Here is a 13750-nt window from a genome sequence, read left to right on the forward strand (position 1 = left end):
GAGCGTTGACCTATGAACCAGGAGGCCGATGACTGAAGGGTCAAGGGTTCGATTCCAGTCAAGGGCACATGACCGGGTTTCGGGCTTGATCCCCAGGAGGGGGCGTGCAGGAGGCAGCCGATCCACGGTTCTCTCTCATCATTGATGTGTCTATCACACTCTTCCTCTCTGAAATTAATAAAAATATATATTTTTTAAAAAATGAACCAATGAATGAATAAGTGGAACAACAAATCAATGTCTCTCTCTCCCCCCTTTCCTCTCTCTCTCTCTATAAAAATCAATCAAGCTCTAGCAGGTGTGGCTCAGTGGGTAGAGCGTTAACTTGCGGCCTGAAGGGTCCCGGGTTCGATTCCCGGTCAAGGGCACATGCCCGGGTGGTGGCCTCCATCCCCAGTGTGGGGTGTGCAGGAGGCAGCCGGTCCACGATTCTCTCTCATCATGGATGTTTCTCTCTCTCCCTCTCCCTTCCTCTCTGACATCAATAAAAATATATTTAAAAATAAGTAAACAAACAAATAAATAAAATAATTCTTAAAAATAAAGGGGGGGGGCACGTGTAATACTTTCAACAATAAAGATTTTAAAAAATGACGAGAATCACAGGTCGGCTGCCCCCTGCACGCAGGCCCCCAGGCAGGCCCCCTCCTGGGGATCGAGCCCGCCACCAGGGCACGTGGTGCGCTGACCGGGAGCCAACCACTGAGCCACACCGGCCGAGCTGTTTTCCGGGTTTTTGTTTGTTTGTGTGTTTATTTTTTCGGATAGATTTTTCTCTGCGGGGTGGGGAGGGGGGGAAACCGGGCTCATCTGTGTGAAAGCCCAACCACCACCGCCAGGCTTCCCTCGGGGGCGCCCCCACTTCCCCCACCCTCCCCCCAAAAAAACCCAGAATGAGTGCTGCCTGGGGCTTTTCCCCGATGATATCACGGCCCTGAGTCACACCTTTTGCTGTGGAAACCTCTTCTCTCCCCGCCAACCCCTCCCCGACACCCCCCCCCCCCCAAAAAACCAATAATAACAACAACACGGCGCTCGGCCCGATTCTGCAGAACGGGGGCCCGCACGCTAGATGCTCAATAAACCCTCCCTCCCCCCGGCGCCGCGCCACCCGGACTGGTTTTTCCGGAAACACACACCTGCCCCCCCCACCCCCCACCCTCACCCCGAGACCCGGGAACCCCATTTTAAGGGGAACCTGGTCGCTCCCCGACCTCGGCCCCCGGCTCCCGGGAGGGACCCCGAGCTGGGTGGGTGCCCGCTCGGAGGAGGAGGAGGAGGTCGCCCCCCCCTGCCGGTTCCCCCAGCCCCGGGCTCTCAGGGGCGTCCCCCAAAGTACGCGCGAGGGTACCCCCCGGCCCGTGGCCGGAAGTGGCCGGTCCGCGCTCGGGCACCTGCGCGCCGCCCTCCCTCCCCTCCCCCGCCCCTCCCGCCCTCCCCCGGCGCCTCGGGCTCTCGGGTCGGCTCCTCCCGAAGCGCGGACGTGCCGAGGCGGCGGGGGCTGCGCGGCCTGAGCCCTGAGGCGGCCCCGGCCGCCCGCCCCGCCCGTCCCCTCCGCCCGCCCGCGGCGACCCGGCGGCCCCTCAGCGCCCGGACCCCCGTCGCCTCCCCCAGCCCCGCGGCGATGCGGCCGCGAACCGGCAGCGGCCCAGCCCGGGGCGCCCAGACCGCGCCGCCTCCACCCCCGGCCTCGCGGGGCGGCGGCGGCCGGGCCCCCGGGCGGGCGTCTTTGTCCGCCGCCCCCGGCCTGTCCCCGGCCCCGGCCCCGGTCCCGGCCCGGCCCGGCCCGCACCGTGATGTTGCAGTGCAGCGTGAGCGCCGAGGCCGCGCTGCCCGGCGGCCGCACCAGGAACTGGCAGTGCAGCTCGTCCAGCTTCCAGCTGACGATGCGGAACCGCTCGTGGTTCTTGTCGAAGATGGAGGCCAGGAACTTGAGCTCAGCCTTCAGCCCCGACACCGACATCCTCCCTCATCTCCGGCGGGGAGCCCGGCCCGCGCCGCCGTCACGGCCGGAAGAGGGTGAGGGCGGCCGGCCCGGCAGCGGCCTTTGTAACCGACGCGGCCGGCAGGAGGCGGCAGCCCGCGGCTGAGGAGGGCGACGTGACACCGCCCCGCCGCCGGCAGAGGCCGCCCGCCCCGCCCTCGCCCCGCCCCCCCCGCCCTCGCCCCGCCCCCCCGCCGCCAGCCCGGCTCCGCCCACGTCTCAAGCCCCGCCCACACCACCAGCAGAGGCCACTCGTCGCGCGCCCCGCCCTTCGCTCCGCCCCCACCTCAAGCCCGGCTCCGCCCACGCTACCAGCAGAGGCCTCTCGCCCCGCCCCTCTCCCCGCCTCTGACGCAAGCCCGGCTCCGCCCACGTCTCGAGCCCCCGCCCACACCACCCGCAGAGGCCGCTCGTCCCGCCCCACCGACGCCGCGAGCAGAGGCCGCTCGCCCCGCCCCCGACGCAAGGCCTCGTCCCGCCCCCCGACGCAAGCCCGGCTCCGCCCACGCCTCAAGCCCCGCCCACGCCACCAGCAGAGGCCGCTCGCCCCGCCCCCGACGCAAGGCCTCGTCCCGCCCCCTCGACGCAAGCCTGGCTCCGCCCCCGCATCAAGCCCCGCCCCCAAGCGTGCACGCGGCCCTCGCGCCCCGCCCCCTCTCCTCCGGGTTCTGTCGCGCCCTCTACTGACGGCGACCACTTGGTGCGGTCGGTTCACGCTCCCCGCATCCGCGACCCCCGCTCGCTCGGCGTCCATCCTCTCCCTCCTGTGCAGCCTTTGCCCCGGTTCCCACGCTGGCCGTGGCGCAATCACCCCCGTGGGGCCGGCTCCGAGGTCATCCCAGGTCAAAGTGCCACCACCGCACCTGCCACCCTGCCTCCCGCCCGCACCTGCCACCGCGCGACCTCTCCCCCGTCCCTTTGTTCACGGTCTTCTTCCAACGCCAATGGAGCCGCATCCCCAGGACCCAGATCAAGGCCTTGGCCATGTCGACGCCCAGTGTGACTCAGTGGATGCTCCTGGATCTGGCAGCCGCAGCTCGGACACAGCCCCTGACACACATCCTGGGGACCCCACAAATGGCCCCGCTGCGTGGCTCCGGGCATCGATCTATGAACCAGGAGGTCACGGTTCGATTCCCGGGCAGGGCACATGCCGGGGTTGCAGGCTCGGCCCCCAGTGGGAGGCGTGCAGGAGGCAGCTGATCTATGATTCTCTCTCATCATGGATGTTTCTGTCTCTCTCTCCCTCTCCCTTCCTCTCTGCAAATCAATAAAAATATATTAAAATAAAAAAGGCCCCACAAATGGATGAAGGGCTGCATGGAAGTGCAAAGCAACACAGCACACCTGGGCACGCACCCCTGGTGTGTCCAGGAAGGCGTGCTGGAGGCGGGGCCTTGCTCAGAGGGCCTTGTGCTTGGTTCAATGCTCTGCTGTATATTCTGAAATTCTCTGTGATTTTCCAGCCAGGGGCCCTGCGTTTTCCTCTTACCCTGGTCCTGACTGGAGCTCCCCAGCCCTCCCCAGCCCCTAAACGTCTCCCACTGCATGATCTCCCAGTGGTTACTGGTCCCTTAGCTGACAGAATGCAGAACAGCACAGGCGATATTAATTAATCCACGGAGCGAGGAACATTTTAAACGCTCTCACTTGGCCGGGCCAGTGTGGCTCAGTGGATTGAACGTCGTCCCGTGCACCAAGAGGTTGCTGTTTCGATTCCCCCGTCAGGGCACATGCCGCGGTTTGGGGCTCAATCCACAGTGGGGAGCGTACAGGAGGCAGCCGATGGAAGTTTCTATCTCTCTTCCTCTCCCTTCCCCCCTCTCTCTCTAAAAAAAAAAGAATAATAATAATAATTAAAGAAATGTTTTTAAGCCCTAGCTGGTTTGGCTCAGTGGATAGAGCACCGGCCTGTGGACTGAAGGGTCCAGGGTTCAATTCCAGTCAAGAGCACATGCCTGGGTTGCAGGCTCCATCCCCAGTAGGGGATGTGCAGGAGGCAGCTGATCCATGATTCTCTCTCATCATGGATGTTTCTATCTCTCTCTCTCTCCGTCTTCCTTCCTCTCTGAAATCAATAAGAATATATATTTTTTAAAAAGATCAGATCATTTTTTTAAAATATATTTTATTGATTTTTCACAGAGAAGAAGGGAGAGGGATAGAGAGTCAGAAACATCGATGAGAGAGAAACATCGATCAGCCGCCTCCTGCACACCTCCCACTGGGGACGTGCCCGCAACCAACATACATGCCCTTGGCCGGAATCGAACCCGGGACCCTTCAGTCCGCAGGCCAACGCCCCATCCACTGAGCCAAACCGGTTAGGGCCATTTTTTAAAATGTATTTTTTAAAGCTTTTATTTGTATTTACTTCTTAGATATCCTGCTCTACAGCTTCTTAGCCTTCCCAGGGGCCACAGACCCCTTTGAGAATCTAATAAGAGCTATGACCTTTCTTCCCAGGAAAATACTTCTGCACATAAAGTTGTATTTATTGGGGGGGAAGGGGAGGCCTTGGCCCTAGCACTAGAGACACCACTATGAACTGGGAGTGGGAAGGAAGGGAGGGGGTTCCAGGAACTTGATTGTGGAATAATTCCCAGGGATAGCACACTCCATGCTCTGCTGTTCCAGCAACTCCAAGGCCGTCTCTTTCATCAAGCCTTCCCTGTACCCTAAGTAGAAATTTTTAAAAAAATATGTTTTAATTGATTTCAGAGAGGAAGGGAGAGGGAGAGAGAGAGAGAGAAACATCCATGATGAGAGAGAATCATGGATCGGCTGCCTCCTGCACGCCCCGCACTGGGGACCGAGCCCTCAACCCCAACGTGCCCTGACCGGGAATCGAACCCTGACCTCCTGGTTCATAGGTTATGATGCTCAACCACTGAGCCACGCCGGCCTGGTGAGGGCCATTGGTTCTCTTCTGGCTCTTGCTCCCTTCTCCTGTTGGCAGCCTGGTGGCGATCGCTGGTCCAGGCGCGGCAATTCCGTTTGCAAATACAGACACTCTCAGACCCACTTCCCGGGTCGTCCTCAGCGATCACACGGCCCTTGTGCTTTGGTGCCTTTGAGACCAGGCTCTGAGATTCATTCCTTCAGTTCTGGGGTGCAGGGGGGACCGCTGTCTGTGCCAACTGCACGCCCCAATCTCGCCACCCAGTCAACACCCTGTCATCACCTCCAAACCAGCCCTGGACACGGATCTGCTTGGGAGATTAAGAAATAAGAGGCCCGGCCCAGCTGGTGTGAGCGGCGACCTGTGAACCAGGAGGTCAGGGTTCGATTCCCGGTCAGGGCACAGGCCCGGGTTGTGGGCTCCATCCCCAGTGTGGGGCGTGCAGGAGGCAGCCGGTCCATGACTCCTTCTCATCATTGATGTTTCTCTCTCTCTCTCCCTCTCCCTCCCCTTCCTCTCTGAAATCAGCAAAAATATAAAAATTTAAAAAAAGAAAAGAAATGAGAGGTCAAGATGGGTCGAGCGTCTAGCAAAGACGGGAAACGGGTCCACCCCAAACTGCTTCCCTCCCAGGGCGCGAGAACCACGGGGTCCATTCGGGGCAAGTCCCTGACCTCTTCCCGTCCCCGAAGCTCTCAGCACCTCTGAGTGGCACTGAGCGTACAAGTGGGCACAGCCCCGCCACACACACCGTTCCTTCACCACAGGCTCCGGGCAGAGCTGGGGCCCGCCCGCAGGTGGGCGTGTCAGCCATTCTGGGAATTCCCGTCAAACAAAATCCTTTCTCTACAACAGGAAGGTCTGAATCACGCACAGGGACAAGCCATCTGGTCTCCCCACCCTGCTCCTTGCAGGATGCCTTCCCCGCCCCCCAACGCACCCCAGGGACCGGCGCGCCCTCCCTGTGAATGGCGCCCAGCTGCCCATGGGCGCCCTGGGTCCCAGGCCCCGAGGCTTGGGGTCTGACAGGCTTGTCGGGGGACAGCACAAGTACGCCCAGAACTGCAAGAAGGATCCGAGATCCGTGGGCTGACTACGACCTGTGCTTGTGTCGTCTCTGCCGCATCCCCTCGGCGTGGGTGTTGCGATGACGGGTGGCAACTGGGCTATGATGTTGCTGGTCTCTGAGGCCATTTGCTTTCTCGGTTGATCTGCGTTACCTACGGACTCAGGGTGGTTTCTGGGTTCCTGGGGGTGTCACAGGCCAGCACCTCGGGGTGTGTGTGTGTGTGTGTGTGTGTGTCCCGAGGGAACAGGGCACTGCTGAATTCAGGCTGATGGTTAGCAGATGGTCTGTTAGCAAAATAGGTTAACCCATCCCCGCCCCCCCCCCCCCCCCCCACACACACACATTCACAAAGCAACACGCTCTGATGTCTCCTGTTTTCCAAAGTTCATTAGCTTTTATGTGTCCTCAGTTAATATCTAACTCAATGGCTTTATTATGTGGGATGTCGCCGTCCCCCCAACCCCCCCCCCCACACACACACACAAAGGCACCCTCTTAAAATGCAATTGCACGTGTGTGCGCGTGAATTCTGTGCTGCTGACACGGGGTATGATGGTGGCTGGGGGCCAGGACCCTGGAACGAGGTGGCCTGGACTCATTGGGGTTCTGACTTGGGCCACGCTGCTACCTGTGAAATAATTAACCGTGTTGAGCCTCAGCTTCTTGATCTAAAAAAAATAAAAATAAAAATTCCTAAAGGAGGCCGCCGATGGGAAACCTTTACCAGCTCAGGGTACGCACATCCCCAACAATAATGAAGAAGGCGGGAGAACCCGGGCCGGCGTGGCTCTGAGGTTGAGCATCGACCTATGAACCAGGAGGTCAGGGTTCGATTGCCGGTCAGGACACATGCCCGTGTTGCGGGCTCGGGGTCATGCAGGAGGCAGCTGACCCACGATTCTCTCTCACCATGGATGCTTCTATCCCTTCCTCTCTGAAATCAATAAAAATGTATTTTTTAAAAAAAATATGTTAGATTTCCATGGGGTGCTTTGCATTTTGCAAACATTGCTCAAGTCAGACACCCCAAAACAGCGCCACATTTGGAGTCAAAGACCCTTGGGTTCGAGCTCCAGCAAGACAAGCCCCCACTCTGCTCCTACATCCCTCCCTCTCAACCTATTCAGGAGGCTGGAGATAAGGTATGGGAAGTGCCTACTGTGCGCCCCTGCGCATAGTAGGAGCTTAGTAACTTTACGTGCCCGGCCTTCCCCACTATCCAAACGCATGCGTTCCAGACGGGGGAAGACAGGCATGGGGGTGAGGGTCCCAGGAAGGTTCTAGCCGTGTGCTTCCCAATCCCACCCGTTTAGGTCCGAATGGGGCCTTGGTTTCCCATTTACCACATTAGGCAGGACGGGGTGGGGGAGAGGGGAGGAGCTTGGCTCTGTCGGTCCCAGCTGGGCCCATGTGGTTCCGTAACCATAACCGTAACCCCGGCTTCACTACTGGTTCCAGTCTGCACCATCCCCCCAGGGCGTCCAGCTTCAGGGCCCTGGACGCCTTTGGCCAAGTTCAAGGCCATAGGCAGCGGTTCTCAACCTTCCTCATGTCGTGACCCTTTAATACAGTTCCTCATGCTGTGGTGACCCCCAATTTCATGGTGACAAATTGCACATCATTAAAGCATCGTGATTAATCACAAAAAACAATATGTAACTATAGATGTGTTTCCCGATGGTCTTAGGCGACCCCTGTGAACGGATCGTTCGACCCCCAAAGGGGTCGCGACCCACAGGTTGAGAACCGATGGGGAGAAGGGTGGAGGGAGCGGAAGGGAGAGGCATTTCCCCAGGCGGCCTGTAGGTGGCACCAGAGACCCGTGGAGCTGAGCCTGCGAGTGCAGTCTTCCTCCCTCAGGGGCAGGGGGCCCCATCCACACCTATAGGGGGGCGGGGTGCCCCTGGGTCATCTCCTCTTTGGTAGGAGGATCATGGGATTTATCACTCACATCCAGACCCTTCCAGACCCTTTCCAGAGCGTGAAGGGGCACTGGCAACACTCGTGCAGGGCTGCCCGGCCAGTGTGGCTCAGTGGTTGAGCATCAACCTAGGAACCAGGGGTCATGGGTTTGATTCCCGGTCAGGACACAGGCCCGGGTTGTGGGCTTGATCCCCAGTGGGGGGCGTGCAGGAGGCGGCCAATCCGGGATTCTCTCTCGTCATGGATGTTTCTCTCTCTCTTCCTCTCTGAAGTCAATAAAAAAAAAATATATATATATATATATATATAAAATACTTGTGCCCTGACCGGTTTGGCTCAGTGGCTAGAGGGTCGGCCTGTGGACTCAAGGGTCCCAGGTTCGATTCCAGTCAAGGGCATGTACCTTGGTTGCGGGCACATCCGCAGTGGGGGGCGTGCAGGAGGCAGCTGATCGATGTTTCTCTCTCATCGATGTTTCTGGCTCTCTGTCCCTCTCCCTTCCTCTCTGTGAAAAATCAATAAAATATATTTTTTAAAAATAAATAAATAAAATAAAATACTTGTGTGTGTCTCTGCCACACCAGAACCTGCTGTCACCTTATCCTCAGGTCACCTTTTCCTCCTTCTTTCCACTCTTTCTTTTCATCTTTTTTTAAAATATATTTTTATTGTGCCCTAACCAGTTTGGCTCAGTGGATAGAGCGTCAGCCTGCAGACTGAAAGGTCCCAGGTTCGATTCCGGTCAAGGGCATGTACTGTGGTTGTGGGCACATCCCCAGTGGGGGGTGTGCAGGAGGCGGCTGATCGATGTTTCTCTCTCATGGATGTTTCTGTCCCTTCCTCTCTGTAAAATATCAATAAAATATCTTTAAATATATATATATATATATATATATATATATATTTTTTTTTTTTTTTTTTTTATTGAGTTCAGAGAGGAAGAGTGAGGGAGAGAGAGAGAGATGGAAACATCCATGATGAGAGAGAATCATGGATCGGCCGCCTCCAGCACGCCCCCCACTGGGGATGGAGCCCACACCCCGGGGATGTGCCCTTGACCGGAATCGAACCCGGCACCCTTCAGTCCGCAGGCCAACGCTCTATCCACTGAGCCACACCGGCCAGGCCAGGATATGTATTTTTTTAAATATATTTTTATTGATTTCAGAGGAGAAGGGAGAGGGAGAGAGAGAGAGAGAGAGAGAGCAACATCGACGACGAGAGAGAATCATGGACCGGCTGCCTCCTGCTCGCCAGGGGCAGGGGAGCTTGTATTTCTGCCTCCTCCCCTGCCCGTGGGGTGCTCCACACTGGAATTCGGGGGGGAAATGGCCTCTTTGCTCAGCCTGCAGCCGGGACTCTGGGCCCTATGTCCCCTCCCCACCCATCGCTGACACCAGACGCCCCCATGCCCCTCCCTCCCGCACAGGAAATGTCTCCAACTCCAGTACTTGCGGTTAGAGCCCGGAAAACTGCGCTGAGGTTTCCGTGAGAAGGAGGGGGACTGGGGGGGGGGGGGGGGGGCGCTGGCCTAGGAGAGGCAGTAAGCTCTCCCTGATGCTTTAATGGACAGACGGACGGACGGACGGACGGATGGGCGGATGGGCGGAAGGATGAAGCAGGGCCTTGCTAGGGTGTGGCCCAGAGAAGCGTGAGGACCAGAAGGGTGTGGGGCAAACCCTCCCCATCGCTCAGAGGGCCGGAGGCTGGGCCTGCCTGCGGGTGAGGGTGCAGGAGACAGAGATGGAGGGGGGGGAGGGGACCCCTCCCAGCGGGTGAGGGAGGGGTCCGGGGGCCGTCCCGGCACCAGGCTGGAGGGAGAAGAGGGATCAGGGCGGGAGGAGCCCATCCCTGATCCGAATGAGTCATCGCCAGATTGAATTCCAGGCGCCCAGTTGACGGGGAACATTGGAAAGAGCGGGCACAGCGTTGGTTTTTAAGAAGCCATTTAGATCATCAACAAATCAACAAACGACAAGTGCTGGAGAGGATGTGGAGAAAAAGGAACCCTCGTGCACTGCTGGTGGGAATGCAGACTGGTGCAGCCACTATGGAAGGCAGTATGGAGGTTCCTCAAAAAATTGGAAATGGAACTCCCATTTGACCCTGTGATCCCACTGCTAGGAATATATCCCAAGAAACCAGAAACACCAATCAGAAAGGATATATGTAACCAGATGTTCACAGCAGCACAATTCACCATAGCTAAGATCTGGAAACAGCCTAAGTGCCCATCAGTAGATGAATGGATTAGAAAACTGTGGTACATCTACACGATGGAATACTATGCTGCTGTTAAAAAGAAGGAACTCTTACCATTTGCAACGGCATGGATGGAACTGGAGAGCATTATGCTAAGTGAAACAAGCCAGTCAATGAAGGAAAAATACCACATGATCTCACTCATTCATGGATAATAAAGACCATTACAAACTTTTGAACAATAATAGATACAGAGGCAGAGCTGCCTCAAACTGAGTGTCAAACTGCAGCGGGAAGGCCAGGGAGGGTTGGGGGGCAGGAGAGAGGGGGGTAAGAGATCAACCGAAGGACTTGTATGCATGCATATAAGCATAAGTAATGGACATAGACACTGGGGGGTAGGGGAGGTCAGGGGATTGTCAAGGGCGGGGGGGGGGGGGGGAAGGACACATATGTAATACCCTTTGTAATACTTTTAGCAATAAAAAAAAAAAGAAGAAGAAGAAGCCATTTAGCCCTGAGCTGGGAGACAGAGATAGATGTGAACGCCTGGTCCAGAGTCATTCCCACCCCCAGCCCCTAAAAAGGGTCCCAACCCCCCAGAAGTAGATGTGTTTTTTGTTTTGTTTTTTAATATATTTCTATTGGTTTCAGAGAGGGAGAGGGAGAGAGAGATTGACACATCCATGATGAGAGAGAATCATCGATCGGCTGCCTCCTGCACACCCCACACTAGGGATCAAGCCTGCAACCCAGGCACGTGCCCTTGACCAGGAATCGAACCCAGCCCTTCAGTCCGCAGGCCGACGCTCTATCCACTGAACCACACCAGCCAGGGCAGAAGTAGATGTTTTGAGGGTGTTTTTTGTCTGTTTTTTAAATACATTTTTTAATTGATTTCAGAGCGGAAGGGAGAGGGAGAGAGAGAGATGGAAACATCCATGATGAGAGAGAATCGTGGACCGGCTGCCGCCTGCACGCCCCCCACTGGGGATGGAGCCCACAACCCGGGCAGGTGCCCTTGACCAGGACTCGAACCCTGACCTCCTGGTTCCTAGGTCGACGCTCAACCACTGAGCCACGCCGGCCGGGTACCCGCATCTCTTTCGAAGGGGCCATCGGGTAGCACCAAGGAACCCATTGGCCATCGTCACCAAAACCCGAGTCCACCCGTCCTCGGCGGCGAGAAATGAGCCGAGGATGCCCTGGCCAGTGTGGCTCAGTGGATAGAGCGTCGGCCTGCGGACCGAAGGGTCCTGGGTTCGATTCCGATCAAGGGCACATATTTCAGTTGCAGGCTCCATCCCCGGGCCCTGATCGGGGCGCGTGCAGGAGGCGACCAATCGGTGTGTCTCTCTCACATCCATGCTTCTCTCGGTCTCTCCCTCTCCCTTCCACTCTCTCTGAAAATCAATGGAAAGACATCCTCGGGGGAGGATTCGCAAAAAGAAAAAGAAAAAAGGCCCTGACCGGTTCGGCTCAGTGGATAGAGCGTCGGCCTGAGGACTGAAGAGTCCCGGGTTCGATTCCAGTCAAGGGCATGTGCCTTGGTTGAGGGCACATCCCCAGTAGGAGGTGTGCAGGAGGCAGCTGATCGATGTTTCTCTCTCATCGGTGTTTCTAACTCTCTATCTCTCTCCCCTCCTCTCTGTAAAAAATCAATAAAATATATTTTAAAAAAAGAAAAAGAAAAAAGAAAAAGAAAAAAGGTAAATGAGCCAGGGAAAGAGGGGCCTGGCTTCCCGGGGCCTCCACGCCCCACGCCAGACAGATGTGGGGGCCGAGCAGGGGCCGGGCAGCTTCCTGGGGTCGCCGGCCGGTCAGGCCCCCCGCCCCCAGCTCATCTTCCCGGGGGAGGAGGAGTGGGGGGAGGCGGGAGCGTTAACAGTTCCCTCGCTCAGAATGTCAGGTCGGACTTAATCTGTATAAATGGCAACTGCGCGGCCGGGGAAGGGGGATGCGTGTCCCTGCGGGAAGGCCGTCTGCAGGGGGAGGCGAGGCGTCCGGCCACAAAGCTCTGATTTATGGCTGCACCCAGAGCCCCGCCGGGCCTGCCTCGGCCGATGGAGCCAACGCACAGCTTCCGGAGCCTTCTCCACGCTGCCCGCCGGCGCCCGGCTGCAGCTCACGGCCTCGCCTCCTTTTTTAATTTTAATTTTATTTTCAAAACCATCTTCTTAAGTATTTCCTTGTAATTCATTTTTAGAGAGAGAGGGAGGGCGAGGGAGAGAGAGAAACAGCCATGATTAAGGAGAATCACGGATCGGCTGCCTCCTGCACGCCCCACACTGGGGAGGGAGCCCACAACCCGGGCCTGTGCCCTTGACCGGGAATCGAACCCTGACCTCCTGGTTCCTAGGTCGACGCTCAACTACTGAGCCATGCTGGCCGGGCTGCTGGCCTCTCCCCCTGATGCCTTTGGCTTTTGTCAAGGCGGCCAAGAACACGGCCCGCTCTCTGGCACAAGTCAAGTTCTTCTGTCTTTGAGAACCACCTGGGGCTTGTTTCTCTGGCTGTTTTGTTTTGGGGTGTTTTGGGGGGGGCAGGGAGAACCAGAGACAGAGAGAAAGGGTTTACCCCCATCTCACAGCCGGGAACCTGCAGCTCTGAAGGGAGTGGCCGGTTCCGTTCTGTGTCTCCCAGCTCCGAGCCCAGGGAGCCCTCTCCGTAAGGAGCCCCCTCCCCAGCTGCACGGGGACCCCCTCAGGAAACACGTTTCTGCTCCACGTAAGGGCCCGCGGCGGCATCGGGAGCCGGCAGACGGGACGGGACTCTCCCAGGTGACGGCTGATGCCCTCCTGCCCTCCCGGCCACCCCTGCCCATCCGATGCCCTGGAACCAGGACCCCAGGCCCAGCACCCAGCGAGCCAGCAAGAGCCGGCATTCATTTCCCAAATGTCAACAGGCACATCTGTCCTCCCGGAGCTTCCCCACGCCTCACTGGGTGCACCCCGAGGCCCGAGCCATATGGCCGGGGAGCCCTGGGGGGACACCCCACCCGGCTCCCAGCTCACTGGCTGCAGAGATGAAAGGTCCTGGGCCTCCCCCCGCCCCCCCTCCCGGGCCTCTGAGCGCTTCCTGGTCTCCCAGTCTCCCACCCACCGGGCTCATCTCCTCCTGATCGCCTCCTCCCTCCATAGCCCGCCACCCCCCACCCGCCCCCCGTGGGGCAGGAGCACAGCTCAGGGACACGGTTACCTCCGGACACAGGTCATGGGGACGGAGCGAGTTCTGACACATTGGGTCCTGTGTTCCTCTCCTCCCTGCCCTTCCCCTCTGCCCAGCAGGCGGCCAGCTCTGGCCCCTCCCCCCCCCTCCACACACACAGCCTCGAACACATCATTGCCTGCAACCGCCACCATCTTTCCTCAAATGGACCACAGTGGGGGCCTCGGCTTCTCTGACTCTGCGTCTCAACCCCTCTCCCTTCAAGGCATTATGATTTCCAGGAGGCCTGGAGCCCGTGGGCGACGGCTCCTCCCCTTTGTAAAAATATGTATATTTTTTATTGATTTCAGAGAGGAAAGGGGGCGGGAGGAGAGAGAGAGAGAGAGAGAGAGAGAGAGAGAGAGAGAGAAACATTCATGATGAGCCCTAACCAGTTTGGCTCAGTGGCTAGAGCGTCAGCCTGCGGACTGAAGGGTCCCGGGTTCGATTCCGGTCAAGGGCA

The 13750-nt window shown here is 58.0% G+C and overlaps 1 protein-coding gene across 1 annotated transcript in view; it reads right to left on the bottom strand.

The window, feature by feature from the left end:
• Positions 1 to 2071, bottom strand: part of UBE2Q2 (ubiquitin conjugating enzyme E2 Q2) — a 29703-nt gene extending 27632 nt beyond the window's left edge. Inside the window, exon 1 of the mRNA XM_070400769.1 lies at positions 1793 to 2071. Coding sequence (XP_070256870.1) covers positions 1793 to 1963 — 171 coding nt within the window. The 5' untranslated portion in view covers positions 1964 to 2071. The remainder of the gene's footprint in view (positions 1 to 1792) is intronic.
• Positions 2072 to 13750: the final 11679 nt, after the last annotated feature.

The sequence above is a fragment of the Myotis yumanensis genome, unplaced genomic scaffold (genome assembly GCF_028538775.1).
Source record: "Myotis yumanensis isolate MYYU_CA2020_CCGP unplaced genomic scaffold, mMyoYum1.0.hap1 SCAF_20, whole genome shotgun sequence".
Taxonomy (NCBI): domain Eukaryota; kingdom Metazoa; phylum Chordata; class Mammalia; order Chiroptera; family Vespertilionidae; genus Myotis; species Myotis yumanensis.